This window comes from Gadus morhua, chromosome 13, assembly GCF_902167405.1.
Source record: "Gadus morhua chromosome 13, gadMor3.0, whole genome shotgun sequence".
Taxonomy (NCBI): domain Eukaryota; kingdom Metazoa; phylum Chordata; class Actinopteri; order Gadiformes; family Gadidae; genus Gadus; species Gadus morhua.
The window spans coordinates 17,947,821-17,970,721 of record NC_044060.1 but is presented as its reverse complement, the minus strand read 5'-3'; the positions used below and the strand labels follow the sequence as shown (position 1 = coordinate 17,970,721).

Here is a 22,901-nt window from a genome sequence, read left to right as displayed (position 1 = left end):
GGGGCCGGGGAAAGAGGAACTACGATACCCAGAAGGCGTCTCGCTTCTCCACAAGCTGGCTTCTTGCGCTTTGGGAGTGTTTTCCATTTAAACAAACAGTCCTGCTGAAGATGGCGGAGAGTTCATAGACGCGAAAAAGAGAGACTGGTCTACTCAATGAAATCACAGAGGCCGGTGAGTTTCCAATAATTGTAGCCATTAAGGTGTCTCTATAATACCGACAAACCGAGCAATTTGACCGCTACATGATTTACTCTTAGCCCCTTAGCGAAGCAGTTTGCAGCGTTAGTCCTTTGCTAAGCAGTCTGGGTTTTACCGTGATACAACGAGCAGTCGCACCGTCTCTCTGTTGTGGTGTGTTCGCTGTGTTCTCAACTCTTACCAGAGGTTTCTGCTCATTCCGCTTACCTGTCTCCCGGTTTAGTTTTGGGGTTGTTTCGGTATCATTGTTTTTAAGATACAAAGTTTACGAAAGGATAATAAGCATCATAGCGTGGATTCAGCGCTGGAGATGAATGTACGTCGATACTAGTGTGAACTCCTTTGTATGTAAACAGGTAGAATACGGTAATCTTTGTAACCAATCGAAGATATCCTCGTTTATTTCGCCGAATAACTTCTCTTACTTTTACGGCTCGACCTTTGTAACACTGTAGCTGTGAATGCACTCTCGGTTTGTCGAGGATTACTCTCGCAGGACACGATAGGCTCAACGTTGTTCTTCTGATGGTCAAGTTTTCAGTACACAATGTGTATAACATTACGGCTCATTTTCGTTACTTTGCCACGGGGGGTTGATTGTGTTTGATCAAAACATATGGGACCCTATATCATAGTGTTTTATATTTATGTTGGACATCGGTTTTTTGTTAAGATGTTGTGCTTGAGGTGTACCATGTTACGTGCCTGTTGTAACGTGACATGTTACATGATGTCTAAATGCCTATCGAGAGAGACTGGGATACTGTTAAAAATCGACGTGTTTAACAGTAGATTTGAAGCTTGCCAGTTAATTTAGCAGCACCGCTGTCCGGGTCATACTATACCTGCTGCTTTCATGGTTAAGAAGTATTCGAGTTTCCTCCACTACACCTTTCCCAGCAGCACGGGGATTCCTCCGCAGCTTGCTCATGGGCAGTCATAATGACGGTGGTTAGTCCTGGCAGAAACCAATGTTGATGTCTAGGTGTGCTGTATCTCGCTTTGCCCCGGTGCATCATTGGCAATCCACCGGGTATCCCTTCGTGGTGATGTCTGAAACATGAAAACACAAATCGTCCATGCCGAATGAGGAAAAAAAATGTACAAGTTTATTATGAACTTGGCTTTTGTGATCCTCCTGTCAACTGTTATTGGGGAAGTTAGATTGCATCAAGCGGGAGTGATTGTCCCTTCACCACACATTCCTCAACTGGGTAAAGATGTCTGTATGTGAGTAGGTTATATATCGGAATGCCATTAGGCAATCCCACGGATGCAGTATTTTTGTAGGTGGTGAGATGACCACTGTGGGAACCTGTGTGCGAAGAACGCTTTCTGCTCATATTTGTGGCAAATGGTGCCCCCTGTCCCTTTATCTCTCTCTTTCTTTCTCCCTCACACGGCGCGTCAGGCTGCATTAACAATGAATCAATCTTTGGGGGTATTCTTTGACGGCAGATGGGGTGAAGAAGTGACTTGGGTGCATAGCTTTCACTCTTTGTCTGCCTGTCCCTATGTGCTCTCAATAATTCATTAACTTATCACATTTTCTCGTGGGACTAGAGGAGAAACTCTTTCAGCATACCAAATTGGGAGAAGATCAGAGGTGATCTAGGTATTGCCTGTTGAGGCTCCTCTGTGCCGGATTATCGTTGAGACAGTTGGCCCAAGTCAGTAGCAAATAGGATGAAGCATGGGAATTTTATTTCATCTCGAGCGGAATTGCCTGTTGAGGCTACTCTGTGCCGGATTATCGTTGAGACAGTTGGCCAAAGTCAGTGGTAAATAGGATGAAGCATGGGAATTTAATTTAATCTCGAGTGGATCACCAAATGAACACAGTTGTGCTGTTAAGGAATACTCCAGCACCGAAAGTGTGATGTTTCAAGTGGCAGCATTGTGTCACATGTTTCTGAAATACCTGTCCACACTCCTGTCATGCCTTTATGAAGCGACATATTTGCAGCGCTGTTATCTGAATTGGTTACATTCCTTCAGTGTTTTGTCAGACTGAGCACAACAAGCGGAGGCAGTAGCAGCTCTTGAGTTTTTGCTTTAAATGAACGTCCAATCACCCGCAGGCATGCGCTTGAACCAACCACACCAGCTCCAGGCTGCAGGAGCCACGGACACAGCGACCTGAAAGTTAAAGCCGATTGTTTCCCTAATTGAAATTTGACTCCATGGTACCTTTCTGTTCGGCAACAGGAGGGGGAGGTGGTTGTTGGAGCACATCCAAACAAGCAAGGGGGCTACCTCTTGGCTGTTACATGCTTGGCTCTGTGTTTCTGGCTCCGACCAAGTCAGAGCGTTGGTAGTGAATACAATTGTGGATTTCTTGTTGTTTTGGAGTTTATAATATATGGCCTGTTTTCAAAGCCAGGATATAGTAGAATCTGCCTCCTCTCCTAATTAATTTTGTCAGTTTTTATTCTTTCACAAGGCATTTTGACCTGTGTGTGTGTGTGTGTGTGTGTGTGTGTGTGTGTTCAGTTGAACACAAGTTGTTTAACTTTTCAGTCTTCCACAGCTAAATAAAGATGGCTCTTAAACCGGATCGTTGTGTTTCCACCTTCTGAAATATTCAAAGCAACGTTGCCCAGACAAGTAAACATTACGTGATGAGCAGAGTTGCAAAAACTTTTTTTCCCCCTCCTTCTTGTGAAAGAAGCTATGCAAACAATCCCATAGTGACCAGTTCAAGATTGCAGTCCAGCTCCCTATCTCAGCTGCATCTCATTCATTCAACAACCCCTCTCTCTCTACCCCTCTCCTTCAACTCTGAGGTAAAGGCCAAATGCTGGGCTAGTTGAGCCATATGTGAGCCACGCACACTTCTTAAAAAGCCAAACGGGCAGCCTGAAGCAATCATTGCACCCAATTCAAGTTTATAACCAGCAAGTCTTTGGAACAGTTCACTCGCTGTAGTCACAGCTGATTGGCCGAGAGAAAAAGTTTATTAGGGAGGGGGGTGCCAAGAGCTTTGCCCCCCCCTTTCTCTGCCCTTCCTCTTTAACTTCGCCCCCCCACCCCCAACTCTTTAACTTTCTCTCCCTCAGCTGAAGAATGCTCATAAACAGGATTCACCTGAACCAATCATAGGGGGAGAGTCACCAAGTCCTAGTTTAAATGTTACCCTAGTAAAACGCTAGTCGAAGTTTGTTGTTTTGTTTAGGGCCTCCGTTCTAAAGTCTCTTAGGGGTGGAGACTCGGGGTGGAAAAAAGTTCAGTTTGTGGATAAATGTTACCAGATGCTCTCTCTCTTTCCCACTCACTCTTTCGCTCCCTCTCGTTCTTTCTCATCTTCTATTTCTGTTTCTCTCTGTTGCTATTTTGTGTGTGTGTGTGTGTGTGTGTGTGTGTGTGTGTGTGTGTGTGTGTGTGTGTGTGTGTGTGTGTGTGTGTGTGTGTGTGTGTGTGTGTGTGTGTGTGTGTGTGTGTGTGTGTGTGTGTGTGTGTGTCCCCACCAGGCTGGGGAGAAAGAGTGGGGGAAGCCGGTGTAGAGGACAGTAGTGAGGGGAAATCAGTGGGTGCGGTGGCGAGTTTAAAGTTCTGGATGAACTTCTCCACTCCTCCGTGGACACCTTGCTTTCAATTTGCCCTTCCTCCCACGCCAGTGCCCACCCTTTTCCTGCCCCATGTGTCCTGTCCCCCTCCTTTTGCCTCCACCCCTGTAGTCCAGAGGAAAGTCAAAGTCTTGAATGACACAGAGTTCCATTTCAATGTGAGAGGCCCTGGTCCTGCTCAACACCTGCTTAATGGCTTCATGTCAACGCTGGCCAGGAACGGTTAACCCATCCCATTTAGATGCCCCCTCAACACCCTCCCAACACTTTCTGTTGATAATTGGGGTTGGATATTCCCCCCCCCCCCCCCCCCCCCCCCCCCCCCCCCCCCCCCCCCCTCCCGTTTCTGGATTATGTGGAAAACTGTTCTGTCACCTTTTTATAGTATTTGACTCTTTACTGTGATTTTGTTTATGAAGCTAGTTAGTCATTGTTCATCATTTTCGTAGCAGGGAAACATGGGAGACTTTCGCTTTTTTTCTTTCCGCCTGAATAGCAGAACTGAAATGTTGTCACGTTTGTGCTGTGTTTTGTTACACTCTTCTTGGTGCACTGCTCTATTATCGTAGTCAAACTGAGTCCAATTTCTCTGTTTGACTACTGGCTGATTTGCCTGACGCAGGATAACCTTTTGCTAGGAGACACGCGTAGAAGTGTGCACTGCCAAATTTTACTAAATTTTCCGTTCCTCAAACCAGTTGTTTGCAGCCTGACCTCAATTATTATAAAACCCTAATAGTCAGAATACATGGAACAAACTAGATCTACTCCTTATCATGTTCCATAAACCTTAACGTGCGAGCTGTCGGTTAAGAATGTCACAATGAATTCAGCGCTTTAATCGGTACAATTTTGTAACACAGAAAAAGCTTTGTGCCAGAATTTAGAACTAAGTTTGAGATGTAGCTGCCAAGGGTGTATGCGTTAAACAAGTGCAACCACTTTGGTGTTGGCACTCCCTGAGCCAGCACAATATTCACATCAACATATCCTGGAACGTGCCGACTACTACTGAGGGCCAACGCATGGAGTTCCTAGAGGACAACTACTATCACCACCTACTATCCTGTTGCACAGTGCCTTGATTATAAAAGAGGGTGAGGGCCTGATTAGCTTTGTAGGCTTAAACACCCAGCAGATGGAGCAGAATACGGTGCCACCAAGGCAAGACCAGGCATGGGGTTGTGTGTGTGTGTGTGTGTGTGTGTGTGTGTGTGTGTGTGTGTGTGTGTGTGTGTGTGTGTGTGTGTGTGTGTGTGTGTGTGTGTGTGTGTGTGTGTGTGTGTGTGTGTGTGTGTGTGTGTTTTCTATTTGGATTGGTCTCTGTAATAGTCCTTCATTGTCTGCTACATGCACGCGCCGCATTCCCTGTGTCAGTTCAGCACTTGGTGGTGACCCCTTTTGCCAGCGTGTCCTCATAAGTCATTTAAACACACTCTTAATAGTGTTAGCCTGGACCCCAGTCCCCATGTGGCGAGGAGGGTACATACACACTACCCCTCCGAAAGTTTGTGAGGGAGAGCGAGAAAGAAGAGAGAAAAACGTCTGAGATAACAGACGTTTACCAAACGTATTCTTCCGTCATTATTTTTAGCTGCAAAGAACGCTTGAGCTTTAATGACTTCTTCGAAAGTGATTAAGAGAGGTTACTGCCCTTTGTTTAATTTTCCGATGGAAGTTATTGTTCCGCTAGTTTTCAATCTGAGGAAACCGTTGGAGTGCTATACCTTTCAGAAATCTTAACCCAGGTTCTGTCAACAGACAGAACTGGAAAAAGAAGCAAGGATGGTAGAGAAGAGAGACCAAGAGATTGGAGGTAGCATCAGAACCTCTTTTGAGAGGAATTCTTTGCCCAGGGGTCAAAGTTCAGGTTCTGCGCTGCGCGCCGATTGGCTGAGGGAAGGTGAAATGAAAACCAGGGTAAACTTTTGACCCCAGTGCAGGAGCTAGGCAGGAACGCCCAGCTCTTGCACTGGCCTGTTGGAACAGAGCCTGGTCTCTTCCTGTGTTTACCCCACCAAGCCAGCCCGGGCGGAGGGAGGGAGGGAGGGAGGGAGGGAGAGAAGGGGAACGGGAGGGGAGAAAGGGGAGGGGTGTATGGAACAGAGGGAGGGAAGAAAGGGGAGGGGGAGGGATCGAGAAGGAAAGGAAAGCGGCAGCAGTGCTGCAGTCTAAATCGCATTGATTTTCTTCTGTCACAGGTATAGCGGTGCTAACAACCATTCTGCTTCTTGTAAAACTGCCCTTCTCTTTAAGTGTGTGTGTGTGTGTGTGTGTGTGTGTGTGTGTTACAGAGTCCAATCCACATTGTGTGTGTTTGTTAGTTATCTGACCCAGCAGCACAGAGTCTAAGCAGAGATGGGTGCTCTGGCTTGCCAGATAAAAGCCATTTTTTGCCAGTGATTAATGAACTCATTTCCATAATATTAGCCTTGGTGTGACCACCGCCTCCGATAGCAGAACACAGATGGTAGGGGGAAACAATAGGGTTTCACTCTGCTCCTCGCGTACCTATATGGAGCCCAGACAAATCAAGATTATTGTCAGAACGATGATGTTTAGAAGGGATATCGTAATGGACTTGCAGTGCGTGTGTGAGGGTATCTGAGTGTGTGTGGTGGATAGGGAGTGGATGTATTGTAGGTCCACACGGGTTCTGTCCTGCTTCTTTCTACTCTTTGTCTATATTGATGATGAATGGTATTGGTAGATGCAAAAGGCGCACCCCCACAAACCCCCTGCCACCACTCCCTCCCCCCCATCGTGGAATCTGCCATCTCTTTGTCTGCACCTTCATTTATTTTCCTGGGGTTTTTCTGCACACTGCAGTTTGGGTGAGAAAAACGGGCAGATGCACGCCAGCCATCTGAGCCGTGTGCGTGTTGTGTCGTGTGTGTTTGTGTGTGTGCGTGTGTGTTTGTGTTTTTGTTGTGGAGGAGGGTTTGCTGAAGGGGGATGGGCACGGGGGCTTTGCTCTGGGTAGAACTTAATTTTCTCTTCCTTCGTTGTCTTTCAGACCGAACGCGTGTCTCACCACTTTTCTGTGTCTTCTTCATAGTCAAGTGGCAGTGTTATACCTTCTAATCAAAGTCTTGTAACTGTTAATTTCGTTGCTCTGTACTTGTGACATGTCCAATGACAATAAAGTCTCTATCTATCTTTCATCATAAAGTTCATACATTAAACAGGGATACAAATTGTTATGAATTTTTGTTTTTGGTTTTTCAGCGTATTTGCTATTGTTTTAGTATCAAAGGAGCTGGTATCAATGTGTCAATTTCATATAATTTTTGACGTGAACAAATCTTGGGCTGTCTAGTCTGGATGTCCTCAGTGTTCCACTAGCCCTGAAACAAGCCTGATCCTTGGATGTGTTTTAGACTGAAAGTTGGAACAGAGCTCAACATAAGAGATTTGGTTTGGCTTCAGCTGACACTGACAACTAATTGAATCAACGTCACTCTTCAGTAGTGTCTCATTTGCATTTATTTTTTACCGGCCTTATGGATGAAGGTGTGTTCCTCGGCTATACTTCAAATGTCGCGAGACGAAACTCCTGTGTGTTGGAGGCACTGACATTTACCAAAAATAGTCCGGCTTAGCCCAGTTAAATGTTGAGCAGATCACTTCAGCAATCGTTGGTTCTTCTGAGGGATCCCGATGCGTAGAGGAGCAAAGAATTATCCAAAGAGCCAAGCCCAAACCTCTGTGTGGACAGGAAGCAGACGGCCTGGGTTGGTGTGACAGCCTTTTCAGAGCTTCCAGCACACTTCAGCAGCAGCAGCCTGAGGCCCGAGGCCGTCTTGAACCTCGCTCTGCACTTTTTAAAACTTTTATTCCAAGTCCTGACATGCACACACATGCCTGGCACATGTCCTCACCACCACCACCATCTCCTCCGCCCCCCCCCTCGCCACAACCAGCACCCTGCTCATCCCGTGTGTGTGTGTGTGTGTGTGTGTGTGTGTGTGTGTGTGTGTGTGTGTGTGTGTGTGTGTGTGTGTGTGTGTGTGTGTGTGTGTGTGTGTGTGTGTGTGTGTGTGTGTGTGTGTGTGTGTGTGTTGCCCGACCGGGCTGGCGTGAGAGGCCGCTGTAGCCACGCCAGCGGGCCGTGGCTCAAAGTGCACCGGTCACACTCAGGAGGGGTGGGGGGTCGGGGCAGCTCTTTGAAGCAAAACAGGAAGTCATTTTGGCTCTTGTTTCCTCATTGCACTTGATGTCCAGAACTTCAGTAGACTACGTGCGTGTGTGTCTGCGCGTGCGCAACTTCAATGGGGTGTAATGACCTCAAGGCCTCCAAAGAAGTTGGTACATGTGTCTCGCATTCTTATTCATTCATTATTGAATAGCTTTATTTCAATTTCAAAGAGCAATTATCAACGGCGGGTCATTTTCTTGTGTGGGTTGGGTTCCCCTGTGGGTGCGAGGGCTGTCTGCTGGAGCTCGGCCGGCATTTGTTGCGGTGCCTGCCCATCCTCGTCTCCGGGAGCTCGGATTGCAGGCTTTACATTCATGCAGGAATGCCGTCCCACACTTTGCTGGCTCCTCAGTGTTGTTGTCCCACTGAAGGGATTCCCCGGGTAGCTCCCCTACTGAGCTCCTCCACCATGCCCTCCCCATGCAGCCCGTCCCCGCGTCTTTGCCTCCACAACCCCCACCTTTCTACTGCCTCTCCTTTTTATTCCAGGAGGTCTGTTTGGACTCCTCATCCATGCATCTCGGCCCCCTTCACTCCAATTTAATTGAATTTTTTCGCTGTAGTTCTTTATTTTTTTAATGCATTTTTGTATAACTACCATGTGTGTCTGTTAGTTTTTCAAAGTGGCACGACTCTTGCGTCCCTTCAGGTACATTTCAGTTGTGTGCAGTAAAGTCAGCCTCCCGTTTGTTTGAAATTTTAACATTTGAATTTCCTCCATGGCCCCACAATGCTTCTGTCTCTGCCATTATTCGGATGTTGCATTTAGCATTAGCTCGCCTGTAGCATGCTAGTGTATTGTGACCATTCCAGTCTCTCTCTGTGGCGCACACTCAGGAAGCGTTGGTACCTTATTTGTGGCTGGCTGCTATCTTTTGCCCTTTTGTGGCACATTCATTTCTCTATGCCTCTTGATACGACTTTCCATGTCAAAGTGGGAGTCATGATGATTTTTCAACAGTGGAAGTGGAATGATGAAAATCTGCATTTTTATGACTCATATGTGGGGGGGGAGAAAGCCAACCCCAGCTTATAATGAACTAGTGTTTAGGACTCGGTTATAAATAGATTTGACTCTCTAGTATGGAAACACAAAAGGATATCTGTTTCAACAATGTTGTTATTGCTGGTAGACTGGCCCTTAGTAGTTCTTATTTACTAATTTTTACCCCTTGCAAGTCAAGCTGCTGCTTCGTGCTGCATTATGATTACGACAAATGATTATCAATGGCAAATGTATCCATATTTTAATGGAGGACGTTTTTGGTTGAAAAATGACTCTTTGAACTCGATGGCCGGAGAACACTGACCTTTGTGCAAAAGGGAAGGAAAAGCACTTATTTTATTGCAAGATTGCACAACTTTTACAATAGCTTAAAAAAAATAGTCCTAGAACTTGTACAGAAGCTGGAGTCAATCGTTTCCTTAAGAGTGAGTTCTACGGAGATATAGAAAAAAATAAAGTTGACATTCAGTACTTCAAAAACTCTCATCCCGGATATGATATGTCACCTGTTCCTCTTCAAGAGCTGCTACTGCTTTTTCAAACAATGGTTGGCAAGACACGTGCACTGTGACGTCCGAAAAGAATGCCGAACAGCTCCCTGCTCACCACAAGCGTCTGCACAGAAACGCATGCAAATTGCGGTTATCTCTTCGCTGTCGGAAGCTGTCTTTTGGCCTTTGGGGTGAAGCTCCGCCTTCCTTCCCTCCAAGCGTCTGTGGCTCCACCAGACCAGGCGGCTTGGGAAACCCTGTCCTCCAGAGCAGCCTGACATGCTAGCTCTCAGCCCAGAATGACCCACATGGGTGAGGGAGGAGCCAGGGGAAGAGGGGGAAGGCCCCAGCCTCGATGAGAATATGTACATGGTGGGGGTGGGGGGATTGCGCGTGCAGAGCCCATGTTCCAGGAAGGGGAAGTGATGACGCGGTGGGACTGGAGGACGCAAACAGGATGCTATCTGCTGTGGCTTCCTGTGCCGTTTTCAAATCAGTTTTCTTCCCATAAATTTAAGCCGACAGCAGAAATACTTGAAAGTACGTGTTGGGGGACAATCAGACAGATTTAGTGTTGTTGTTTTTTGGCTACAAGGACCTACTGGTTGATCTATATGAATCCATCATATGTCTACATATAATCCTTGTTTAAACCGCTAATGACATCCAGACAAATTACAATAAATTAGGGGATTTTTTTTTTTTTTTTTCCCTCTTTCAGGTGTAGAAAGTCTTCATCCATCTTTTATTTCTTTAGATTGCAAGTGATTTCAAATCATTTGAAAGAGGCACCAAGTGCTCCCAGGAAGTGCTGAGACCTTGAGGTTCACCGATGCAACACTGAACGGCATCTTGGCTGGAGCTTGGGATTGGCAAAAGTTTAGCGTGAATCCCCTCTCTGCTCCTCTGCAGTCCATCTCAACCAGTTCAGTGGGTGGCGATATCACCCCTCCACGTCCCACAGCGGCACTGGGTGAACCAGACGTTCCACAGCATAGCCCTGCAGGCATCTCTTCGGGGCTGGTGTCTCACTCTCTGGGAAGTGGCTGAACCAGGTTAATTTGCATAACGCCTAGCTTGTTGTGACTCATCTCTGGTTGGCCGCTCGATCGGTTTCACTCACGCGTCGACTCCAATGAGTCGGGCTTGTCAGATTAGTCCCCCAAGTTCGGATGTCTCTTCTACCGTGTGTTTAACTTCTTAGCGCTGCGTTAACAGCGGTGATGGTAAGATTTAGCCAATCTCTGAACATGTACAGGTACGGTGTGCCGGGCAATTACAGTCGTCCCGTTCCAGTAAGGGGTGAACATGGTGGTCCTTTATATGCGTTTATTGTTCATAGTAGCAGTAGACCTAACGGGTCTTACTGGGCAAAACATCCCAGCCTGCACTACTGCTGCTGAACTTGACTAATGCTTCACACTTCTCTGAGGCGATCTCATTCCCCAGCTATTTATTTCTGGGGGAGAGGGAGGGAGGGAGAGGGAGAGAGGGAGAGAGGGGGGGGGGGAGGGAGGGACACAGAGGGAATGAAAGGCGTAGAAGGGAGTGAGAGACAGAAACACAGATGGACGGAGGGAGACTGAAGTGGAGAGTTTGTAAGAACATGCCTGTGGAAATCAGTTTGAGATATGCATTTTTTTGTAATCTTTTTAAGAAAAAAAAAAGACTATTTACTATATACACCGGCGTGGTGGGTACACAAGAACACGTGCACACAGAGGCACAACAAGCATGTTTGTTCCCTGGGTGGGGATGATAAGGTGTGTGTGTGTGTGTGTGTGTGTGTGTGTGTGTGTGTGTGTGTGTGTGTGTGTGTGTGTGTGTGTGTGTGTGTGTGTGTGTGTGTGTGTGTGTGTGTGTGTGTGTGTGTGTGTGGACGGACCCTGGGGGGGGTGGAGGGTCACTCCAAGGGCAGCAAACCCAGAGCAGGGCACAGAGGGCAGGGTCTCTGCTACAGCTTAGCTCTGACCGGGGGGGGGGGGGGGGGGGGGGAGGAGAGAAAGAGACCAAAAGACTCAAGACAACACCTTGTCAGACAAACGCCCACAAACACACACACACGCAGGTGTGTTATGACCATTATTTAAAGGAACACTGTTTACAACAGGAGCCCTGTTCAAAGTCTACAGATAACATGTTATTTTTTTTAATTGTTTTATCTTCAAATCAGGAATAACAAGTTCCACACAAAATACTCCTGGTAAGAGACACCAGATAAGCTGCTGGATCAATAGTCCAACGACCAAGCCTTTTGCTTTTGCCATTATGTGCATGCTTATGGCTGCTTCTCATTTCCTAGTGACTACTGTTAAATGATCAACAGAGGCCATTTAGGCTTCTGAAATGAAAGTAAATTCAGTCCTAACGTTTGGTCCTTATGAATCTGTTTGTCAGTCTTGTTCCGCTGTGTTCTTTTCATATATATATATATATATATATATATATATATATATATATTTTTTTTTAAAGGCCCCAAACCTAAACAAAAGATGACACGTTTTGAATAGTGCAATCTGCATGTTGTCAACACCGGCCGGGAAGGGCAGAAGTGAGTCCACGGTGGGTTGTGTGTGTGGCCGTGCTGTACTGAGCGAGCTGCCTTCAGAACCTATTGAAGCAGAGAACCATCACACCCTCCCAGGGAGAATGCGGAAGGGATGGCATTCTAAGCAGCAGCACTCCGATAAACACATCCTGCCCTCACTCAGTTAGTCCTAGCCTCCCCGAGCTGTGTGTTCATATCCCTTCCCCTCCATCATGCCCAGTCAAGGCAGCCAGACAGTGGGGCATGTTGGTGGAGATCATCTGCTTTAGAGAGAGAGAGAGAAGATGAGCAAGAGAGGGGAGAAAAGGCAGCGCCAAAGAGAGCTAGGAAGATCGAGGAAGCACAAGGCAGAGAATACATTGGTTTCCCTCACACACTGTATGTTCCGCTACATGCCTGTGCGCGTGTGTGTGTGTGTGTTTGTGTGTGTGTGTGTGTGTGTGTGTGAGTGCTATCATCCGGCAGACGGGAGCGACTCTGGCGGCCACGCCAGCTGAACGCAGAATGACCCATCTCCCCCGAGGCACAGAATCACTACATCATCATCAAGTGCTCCTGGCGGTGGAACAGATGAGATTTCACTCCTGTCCGCCGCCGCAACCAGGGGCGCTGTGCCTCCCCTGGAAGGCCGGCCCTCGTAAATCTGTGGGAGTCCGCTGCCTACTTTACCCTGAGAAATATCCCGCCTTATTGCTGCTTTATGGCTTTGTTTTGCCTAACGTGCAGCCAGGCTGACTCCAAGCTTGTTGTGTTGTTTTCGGTTTCGGGGTAGGGGGGTGGTTCTAAATTAATTTGGCTTCATTTCAGGTTGATGTGGGGAGGGGGGCTGGGGGTAACACTAGTTCTTTATTATCCGTACATCCATCCAAGCGGGCGGTTGATTCATTGCGCTGTTGGAACGATGCGTGGCTATACCTGACCGGGAGCACACCGGGCGCCTGCTCCGTGAGCACCCTGCCCTCCCCTGATGCGTGCAAACACGCACAATTAAGCAAACACACCCTTTGCTCTGCTGTCACTTTGGACGGCGCTGCGTGTGATCGAGTGGTGATGTGATGACAAACCCGTGTTGACACACTGCCAGCCTCGTCTCCGGCCACGTAGTTGGACTGCCTGTGTTGATGTATTGCGTGTGTGTGTGTGTGTTCCCCCTGCAGGAGCTGATATGCGGTGAGGATGAGCGGAGTAGGTGAGAACGCCATGGAGCCACTGGGCTCGGACCGGAAGAGGAAACTGTCGACCTGTGACACACCTGGCCTTGGGTGGGTTTGTGTGTGAGAGAATCTGTTCAGAGGGAGAGAGTGTCTATGTGTGTTTGAGAGAAGCAGGCTTCATCGCTGTCTCCCAAGCATCTAAATGAGCATCTGACCTAGTCTCACACTCGCATACACATGCACCCACACACGCAGACACAGTGGATGCGCCGTGTTGACGTCGTCATGGTAACGCGTCTTACCCCTTCTCCTCCTCCTCCTCCTCCTCCTGCTCCTCCGGCAGGTGTGACAAGCGGCGCAGGGAGCAGGAGAGCAAGTACATCGAGGAGCTGGCCGAGCTCATCTCCGCCAACCTCTCCAACATCGACAGCTTCAACGTGAAGCCGGACAAGTGCGCCATCCTCAAGGAGACCGTGAGGCAGATCAGGCAGATCAAAGAACAAGGTACCCCAACCACCACCGCCGCCGCTGCTGTTGCCGGCATGACACCCGCCGCCGGGCTGCATGCAACTCACTCACCCACTCACCCACTCACCCACTCACCCACTCACCCAGTCACCCACTCACCCACTCACCCACTCACCCACTCACCCACTCACACTGTCGAAACCCAACGCCCAAGATGTGCCTCCAGCTTCCCCTCTTCCTCTATATTTAATAATCATCAGTCAAAGAGCCGCCTTGATCCACCGGCCATCTTCAGCCGGACAGTGTAATCCTGGTGATGAAGCGCTGCCGGTAGGTTCAGGGCCGGGCTGCTGCAGACAGCCGCTCGGGCTGTTTGTGTTGCGGGCTCTATGTGTGGGTGGGGGGTAGGTGGTGGGAGGGTAAACGAACACCGGTAATTGAGCCCTATCCGTGGTGGTGGTGGTGGTGGTGATAGCGGCGGCGGCGGCTGACGGCCATCAGTGTGACAGTTTGAATCTGTAACTGCCAAAGCCTGCCCCCTTTCTCCTGGAGCCTAATGACACGGGCTGCTTCACAATCCATTCTAGACATTGTACAGAAGCACACACGCATGCATACATAAATCTACACATTTTCGTGTTCTGCTTCTGTACTGACAATGGGAGCCACCTTGGGGTTTTTTGCTCCACCTATTTTATATTTTAGCTCTGCTAACATGCAGTGTGTGAGGTTAAGTGGGGAAGGAGGGAGGCAGAGCGCTATCAAATTGGAATCTGCCCAGAGGGTCACAGCTGGCTACTGGTGCTCCCAGCATTGTGCAGCCAGGTTGCCATAGTTACGGGACAGAAATGATGGAGGGCCTCTCTTCCTCTTCTCCTCTTTTTCCTCCCTGCTTGCTGCTTAACACGCCGCCTTCTTTGCTCGTCTTTTGGTTTTACTCAAGTAAAGCTTTACTTAGTAGCCTTTATTTATAGTGCTACCCAATGCCCCACCCGCCCTCCGTATCTCACCTACCCTGTGATGCCACAGAAGAAAGAAGCCGTTTTTTTCAAATGGTGTCGAAAGTTAGTGTCAAAGTTACCAGCACCTCACAACGCAGGCTTTGTAGAATGGCCTCTGACAAAAGCTCAGACACATGGCGACTTTTAAAAATAGAAAGGTATTTTAGCAATGCGCTGGGAGCTTGTGCTGCCACCTGGGGGTAGACGGTGGGAATGGCACCTCTCGCACACCTATTCAGTCTACAATAGATACTCATCTGTTACCGCTTCTAAAAAAAAATAATAATAATAATATGCTGACACGTTCTCCTCCTCGGTCTCAGGGAAGGCCACGTGTAGCGATGACGACGTGCAAAAGGCCGACGTGTCCTCCACCGGCCAGGGGGTCATCGACAAGGACCACCTGGGACCCCTGCTTCTACAGGTAACCGCCAACTTATCATCAGCCCGGCTGGCTAGTAGCACTAGCAACTATATAGCTTACCTTGATCTGCCCTCCTGTATTCTTGGTCAGGCCATTCAGGCTAGAGCTCCCAACATAAATTAGGAGGATTTGTATGATATTTATGTAACATGACGTCTACACAGACGTGCTTCATTCAAAAGGGCCTTGAAACGTATTTGAAACACTCTTTAATTGATGTCACCTAGGTCGCTCTCGCACCTAATTCCAATCGAGACCTGGAATGTTTCCCACGATAGTTTGGTTTGCAATCAGGAGGTGACTGAAGTATTTTCAAATGACTATAAAGCAATTACTTGTGGTCACTCACAAAAGACTGCGTGTATTGTCTGCAACAAGGAAGCGTTACGGTCCAATTAACAAGGCAATCGTTCAACAGTGTGACATCTATTTACACGGTTTGGTGACCACTTGACAAAGTCCAGTGACAAAACTAACCAAACAAAATGAACATTGCATCACAGCATCAACTCACCCCCCTCCCCCCCGATTCGGACAGTCTACCGAACTATAGGTGTGTAGGCGGCCTTAGAGACACATGATGGACTCATAGCAAACGCTGTCTGTGGGATCCAGGAAGTTACTTGTCGTGTCACATGACTTTAATGCCAGGAACCAATGCGTGGTTGTCAGTTTCCTGGTGACGTTTATGATGTTTTGCAGAACGAATCATAGGACTTTAAAAAAGAATTCTTGTGACTTCCCGGTTGCTCCTCCCCCCGCGCCGTTCCCAGGCTCTGGACGGCTTCCTGTTCGTGGTGAACCGAGAGGGCAGCATCGTGTTTGTGTCTGACAACGTCACCCAGTACCTGCAGTACAAACAGGAAGAGCTCATCAACACCAGCGTGTACAATATCCTCCATGAGGATGACCGGGAGGAGTTCCACAAGAACCTCCCCAAGACTGGTGGTGAGATGCACCCCGCGCATGCACACAATCGTCTCTCATGGTCCCCAAACACAGCCATCACTGAATGGGCCGTATCCAAATCTATTCATGCCCATGAATCGATCCGACCACTCTAATTTCTGTGGGTTTTTAACCACCCACCTCCTTCTATCCCAGCCCCGAACGGAGCTCCCTGGGGCGGCGAGGCTCCGCGGCAGAAGAGCCACACCTTCAAATGTCGCATGCTGGCCAAGTTCTCCCCGGGCCGGGGGGCCGGCGAGGACGGGCCAGGGGTGCAGCGCTACGAGGCCATGCAGTGCTTCGCCCTCACGCAGCCCCGCGCCATGATGGAGGAGGGAGAAGGTGGGTGACCCAGACGCCACGGCGCTGAAACGGAGCCAGACGTAGTAAATGGACGACACTAAAAGCACAGTAGATAATACGATTTTATCCCAGACGGAAAGTTTGGGGGCCTCGGCACCAAAACCCACTACTGGGAAGGAGCGTATTCGTTGCTAGAATAAAAAAAAAATCAGAACTTGGCTTTGTGTGGCTCACAAGACAACATCGGTGAGGTCAGGAGTAAGCTTCTAAAAGACGGCAAAACATGATTTCTAGGGGGAGCGGGTCCTTTTATGGTCCATTGTCCAGTGTGAGCCATTGTTGTTTTTATCACAATTGAATGCATCAGTGGCGAATGCCTCTGTCCGTCGACTTCTGTTGACCCAACATCCTCCCTAATCTTGAAATATGATAAAGATGTGGACTTTGCAGCGCACCCCTCCAACTCTTGTCCTGTTCCCTGCAGACCTGCAGTCCTGCATGATCTGCGTGGTGCGCCGCATCTCCGCGGTGGAGAGGACGGAGCGGTTCAGCACCCGCCATGAACCCACTGGTACACGCACGCACCCACACGTATACATTTACACACTGGTACACACACACACATGCACGCACACTTTGACACTTGCATACTCCCCCATCTTGCAAGCAAACTCAAAACCATATTCATGGAGATTTGAAATACGCAGCTCCGAAGTTGACCCTGCCTCTCTAATCGAGGAATTGTGCAATGAGAGACGTGACGTGTTTGACGTTTGTTGTTCCCTAAAACTACAAAATGCTTGTTTATGTTTTTCAAATTCTCTTACATATGGTGGGGGTGGGGGTGGGGGGGTGATGCATTATCAAAGACACACTTTTTTCCTTTGTGTTATTCATTATTGATTGTACTTTTCAGGCATGCCAAACATTTATTTCGACTCCGAACGCTATCTTGAGCACTATTTGTTTTTGGGAAACTAGGTCGAGCCGACATCGTTTCTCCTCTGCTTTAACATGGCTCTCTGGGTTCACGAGTAGGGCGACATTATTCCTTTATACCATGGCTAGACGTTTAACAATGGTCTCCCGGGGTTCACAGGCAAGCTGATTGAGATCGAGCAGCAGAGCTCCCTCCACACCACCATGAGGCCGGGCTGGGAAGACCTGGTGAGGCGCTGCATGCAGATGTTCCTGTACCGCAGCGAGGGCCAGCCCTGGTCCTACAAGCGCCACTACCACGACGGTACGCTGTGAATGAGTGTCTCCAGGCTAACTCTTGCCTTGTTTACGCACATGTTATCAAGGTGCACTGTCCTCGTCCCACTAAATCAATAAAACCTCCACATGGGTTATTGTTGGTGTTCCTTGGCCACTCACACAACTGTCGACCTTAACCAGGCATGTCCTGTGCAAAGAAGAATAGATAGCTTTAGCTTACTGTAGTGCAAATCATTTGATTGGCTATCCTGAGTGCATGCCTACTAAAGGCTGGGTGTTGGAGTGCTTAGTTATAACATAGGCCACCATTACTAAATTATTATGAGCACTAGCACTAGCTGTCAAGTTCTGGTGAATTGGTCGGTCGACCCTCACTTGTTCGACCGAATTCTACTTGGTCAACAATCGGCCTGTTTACTTTCATAAGGAAAGAAGTGGTTCCTCATTTCCTGACATATGCAGACCGATGGTTTTTATTTCTGAGTGATAGGCTGTATTGTGTTAGAAATAACATTAATTATGAATAACAATTATATTGAAGGCTCTGTACTTAATAATCATATGATTTGATAGACCATAAGCCTTGTTAGACAGGAGGTCCAAACACCACAGTTTACAAACCTTGAACTCTCCCGTAAGTCAGACTGCGGGTCATAACATGAACATTTATTTGGCTCCAAACTAATTGGTACTTACGAAGTCGTCGGCCTGGCAGTATTTGGTTAAAAAGGACGACAGGGAAGTATGTAAAATGTAAAACGATGCAGGCATATCATCTAAAATAGTACGGATTAGATTTTTTTCTTGTTGTCGGGATTCTCCGTCAACTTTCGTGTTGAAAGCTCGACAGGCTTGAGTGTAAACACATAAGATTGGGCACCTTGGCACGAATCGCAGCGCCACACATTGGAACCCTGATATTAAACACAAATCATGACCTATAATATGATCTCCCGAGGTGTGTCGTCTATACACAACGCTGCCCAACACGGTGCTCAGTGGCCCATCAGATGTTCCACACCCTGTACTCTGCACCTCTGCTGTAACATAGTCAGACTCTGCCTAGGAGTGCATCCGTGACCCACTGACCTGCTCCAAACAGCACTCGCGGGATTGTAAGGCTAGCATGTGGCCGATTTTAGTTAATGTAGAGATAACGTGCCAATGTTTTTCTTCTCATTTTGTCCCCAACCAATGGATTGTGTTGTTTTTTTAATGGTTGAATTTCAGCCGTCCGTTATTTGGTTGCCCACAGCCCTGCTGATCACTCCCCCACTTGGTGTTGTTGTCCAGTGCATTCCTGTGTGTGGCTCACTGTGCCTCCGTCTCCTTTCCTCCAGCGTTCCTCCACGGCCATGCAGAGACGCCCCTGTACCACTTCTCCCTCTCGGACGGGACCCCCGTCACGGCGCAGACCCGCAGCGACCGGTGTCAGAACCCCAACTCCAGCGAGCCGCCCACCTTCCTGTCCACGCACCTGCTGCAAAGGTGCCTCAGCGCGCCAGCCTCGCAGACCCCCGGGCCTCCAGGGGAAAATCGAATCGCATCGCAAGCTGCGGTGGATCGCATCGGCTCTAACGTGTAATTCACTCACTCTCTCCCACCCAGGGAACCCAACGGTTACCGTGGAAACCAGGTTCCGGGCATGCGGCCGCAGGGGATGCCTGTGAACCACCCCAACCAGCAGATGAACATGGCTCCTGGAGGAGGAGCTGCAGCCGCAGGAGGAGTAGTAGGAGTCGGTGGAGGAGGGGGAGGCGGCGGCGGCGGCATGGGGGTGGGCCCCAACCGGGGCTACGTCAGTGCGGAGCAGGGCAGCATGCCCCAGAGAGGAGGAGGGCCTGCGTACTCCGGCCCCAACCGCATGCATCAGATGAACCAGATGAACCAGATGAGCTCCATGACTCAGATGAATCAAATGAACCAGATGAATCCAATGCACCAGATGAACAACATGGGTCAGATGAACTCAATGCATCCCATGAGCTCCCAGATGAACCCGGCCAATCAAATGGGTCAGATGAGCCAGATGGGCCACCACGGCATGCACCCACAGCAGCACCCCCACCACCCCCACCACCACCAGCAGCAGCAGCAGCAACAGCAGCAGCAGCAACAGCAACAGCAACAGCAGCAGCAGCAGCAACAGCAGCTCCATCAGCAGCAGCAGATGGCCCACTTCCACGGAGCAGGCCCAGGAGGTGGAGGTGGCTACGGTATGACCAGCCCCACCCAGGCGGGCCAAGGGATGGCCGGCCCTCAGCACAACGTGATGGGCTCTCCCCGGGTCCGGGGTAGCCCCAAGATGGGCCCCTTCTCCCCTGGAGGTACGGTATTGTATTGGTTTCACGTGTTTTATATCAGTTCAGTAAGCCTGGCGCAAGACCCTTTCACTGCACTCACCGGTCGCTCATCTGCTGGGTTTGTTGTTCCTTCTCAGGCATGACCTCCCCGATGAGCTCCAGCCACCCAGGCTGTGCTGGAGGTGGAGGAGGAGGCACCACCTTCTCCAGCAGCTCCCTGAACGCCCTGCAGGCCATCAGCGAGGGGGTGGGCAACCCCATGCCGTCCCCCCTCTCCTCCCCGGCGCCACACAAGCCTGAAAGCTCCCCCAGCGTTCACTCCACCAACCAGGGCCTGGCGCAGGGAGGGCCCAGTAAAGCGGGGCACCCGGCCCCGTCCGGCTCCAAGAGTCCCGGCGGCGAGCAGCACCCGCACACGCCCGTCTCCGAGGGCCCCCCCGAGAAGCCCGACAGCCAGGCGGGCCGAGAGGCGGGGTCGGAGCCCGGCGGCCGGCGGCTCCCCGACACCAAGGGCCACAAGAAGCTCCTCCAGCTCCTGATCTCGCCCACCGACGAGCTGGTGCCGGGCAACCCCACGGCAAACTCCGGCCCGGGATCGGCCCCCGACCACAAGGACGGCGTCACCAGCCCCACCACGGGCGTGTCGTCCTCCACGGGCACGGCGGGGCCCCCGGGCCTCGGGGCGGTGACCTCGTCGGGCGCGGCGGGCCACTTCGGCAACCAGTCGCTGCAGGAGAAGCACAAGATCCTCCACAAGCTGCTGCAGAACGGCAACACCCCCGACGAGGTGGCCCGCATCACCGCCGAGGCCACGGGGAAGAGCAGCCTGGAGGGCGGGGCCGCCGAGGGGCCGGCGGCGGGCGGGGGCCACCGGGGCCCGGAGCCCAAGCAGGAGCAGCACAGCCCCAAGAAGGAGAAGACCCACGCCCTCCTCCACTACCTCCTCAACAAGGACGACTCCAAGGACGGTGGCGCCGGTGGGGGCGGCGGCGACACCAAGCCCAAGGCCGAGGAGCTGGAGGGGAGGGGCCCGCAGGGCGGCGGCGTGTCCAGCTCCAACCCCCAGGCCCCGGACGGCAAGGTGAAGACGGAGCCTCTGGATGAGGTACACACCCTTTGGTCGATTGGACCAATTTCATCATGTTGCCTTCAGGACGCGCGCGGGGTTGACTCGGGTCGAATGGCTGTTGGGACATGCTTTGCTGAGCTTCCCCCTGTGTCGTATCTTCCAGTTGGAGACGCTGGAGACCATCCTGGGACCCACCAGGAACGGCTCGGCCTTCTACCAGGAGCCAGACTCCAGGGCCGGCAAAGAGATGGGCAGCAAGCAGGCCAACCTGCCCGACAGTCTCCATGGTAAATATTTGGGTCTGCTTTAATGGAAACTCTCCTCCATGAAAGAACAGGGCTCCTCGCGCCTACACAGGCCAGCCTTCCAAGCAGGAGGTAGCGATGAGTAACCTCCAAGCTTATGTTCCGCAGAGCGGGAGAAGGTCGCCATGGCGATGGCACCGGCCCAGCGGGCGGCCTATCAGAGGGCCCTGTCCGTGGACGCCAAGCCCCTGGGCGTAGAAGGAATGGGCGGAGGGATCGCGGGCCGGAGGAACGTTCCCTGTCCCACGCTGATCAAGCAGGAGATCATGGAGTCTCCCATCCGGGCCGGTCCCATGGCCAACGGCTTCCCGGGGGGCATGGGTGGTTGTCCGCCACGGGGCGGGCTAGCGAGTAAGCAGAAACACGCCCGTTATACTGACATAAAAGGTTATTTAAGTAGTTAAGTCTAGTATTAAAGGATAACCCTTTCAGATGGACCATCTCGCTCTCAGAGGGGGTTCTTGACATTACACAAAAACACAAGACATCAGAACAGAAAACAGATACAGCTATACAAGCATAGTCCCACCCAACATCGACACCACCCAATGCCACAGCTCCAAACCAAATACGAATGCCCACGACTACACCCACAGAGTAAGCCCAGTACAATGATAACTTGCATCTAGAACATGGTACAAAGACTCTTACTGGCTGTGCCATGAAACCCCTTTTTTCCCTCGACTCTCTACCTTTCAGCCTTAATCTGACTCTGTGTGTGTGTGTGTGTGTGTGTGTGTGTGTTTCTCAGGAGGCATGGGCAGAGGCATGGCGATGCCCCAGCAGCGGCCCCCCATGGGAGGGCCCGGCGACTGGGGCGGCCCCAGGTCTGCCGGTAGCCCCGTGGGCGGCCCGGGTCATCCGGCCATGGGCCGCCCGGGCATGATGGGAGGAGGGCCTATGATGAGCCGCTCCAACAGCGTGCCTTCCAACAGCCGCTCCATGCTGCAGCAGCAGCTCATGGACATAGGTGGTATGTACAGCAGCCCAGGCCCTGCCTCCTCCAGTCACAAAGAGGTCTTTAGTAGAAGTCAGCGACTTTGCAGCGATTTTACACCAGAGGTGTCCTTTGCATGTCACGATTCAGTCCGTTATTTATGCTGCGTGGCGATGGTGTTCCGTTCATTGTACCAGGCGGTGTCATAGGCCGTCAACACAAGGTGAAGGGTGGTCTTTAGTGACACGTCATGGTTGTTGTGTTCACTCTAGGTTCTAGTGAGGGCAGTATGGGGATGAGTCCCTATGGGGGGCACGGACCCCCTCCGCCCTCGCCCTCCTGGTCGGACTCTGGCGTGGGGATGGAAAGAATTCAAGGCAACAGGTAACACTGAAACGCCACACTCTGGCGATGAGAAAAGCAGATTGTAGCGCTAATCGGTTCGTTTAGTGTTTGGATTTAATCAAAGAAGAAATACCCACCTCAGTTTACTTTCTTAGAACCAACAAAACCCCCGGCTAATGTATCGATTGTGGCGAGTAAAGGATGCCGATTTTCCCCGGAAATCTGCATCTTTTCACACTGCATACCACCACTCGGTTGTCTCCTCTCGTACAAGCAGCAAAATAGAAAATAGAAAAAATAACTCAACATCCATATGTATGAAACACTTCTTTGTATGATGTAAATTAATGTAAAGCTGCATTTATGGTTGCCACTGCATATAGATTCTCCCGTTACGTCGGTTTGAACACGCAGTT

General features: G+C 50.3%; 1 protein-coding gene across 5 annotated transcripts in view; it reads left to right on the top strand.

Annotated features, from left to right (window-relative positions):
* Window positions 1-20: 20 nt before the first annotated feature.
* The window catches only part of LOC115557847 (nuclear receptor coactivator 3), a 28,437-nt gene continuing 5,556 nt past the window's right edge, over window positions 21-22,901 (top strand). For 3 of the 5 annotated variants that reach the window (XM_030375960.1, XM_030375958.1, XM_030375956.1), the window contains exons 1-15: window positions 21-174; window positions 13,168-13,272; window positions 13,508-13,668; window positions 14,957-15,057; window positions 15,831-16,005; window positions 16,162-16,347; window positions 16,793-16,879; window positions 17,408-17,551; window positions 18,867-19,014; window positions 19,135-19,853; window positions 19,967-20,934; window positions 21,062-21,185; window positions 21,312-21,554; window positions 21,955-22,176; window positions 22,413-22,524. In XM_030375960.1, coding sequence (XP_030231820.1) covers window positions 13,187-13,272; window positions 13,508-13,668; window positions 14,957-15,057; window positions 15,831-16,005; window positions 16,162-16,347; window positions 16,793-16,879; window positions 17,408-17,551; window positions 18,867-19,014; window positions 19,135-19,853; window positions 19,967-20,934; window positions 21,062-21,185; window positions 21,312-21,554; window positions 21,955-22,176; window positions 22,413-22,524 — 3,476 coding nt within the window. In that variant the 5' untranslated portion in view covers window positions 21-174; window positions 13,168-13,186. Of the gene's footprint in view, window positions 175-12,475; window positions 12,656-13,167; window positions 13,273-13,507; window positions 13,669-14,956; window positions 15,058-15,830; window positions 16,006-16,161; window positions 16,348-16,792; window positions 16,880-17,407; window positions 17,552-18,866; window positions 19,015-19,134; window positions 19,854-19,966; window positions 20,935-21,061; window positions 21,186-21,311; window positions 21,555-21,954; window positions 22,177-22,412; window positions 22,525-22,901 lie in introns of all 5 variants that reach the window. The other 2 variants (XM_030375957.1, XM_030375959.1) reach the window with 2 other exon arrangements.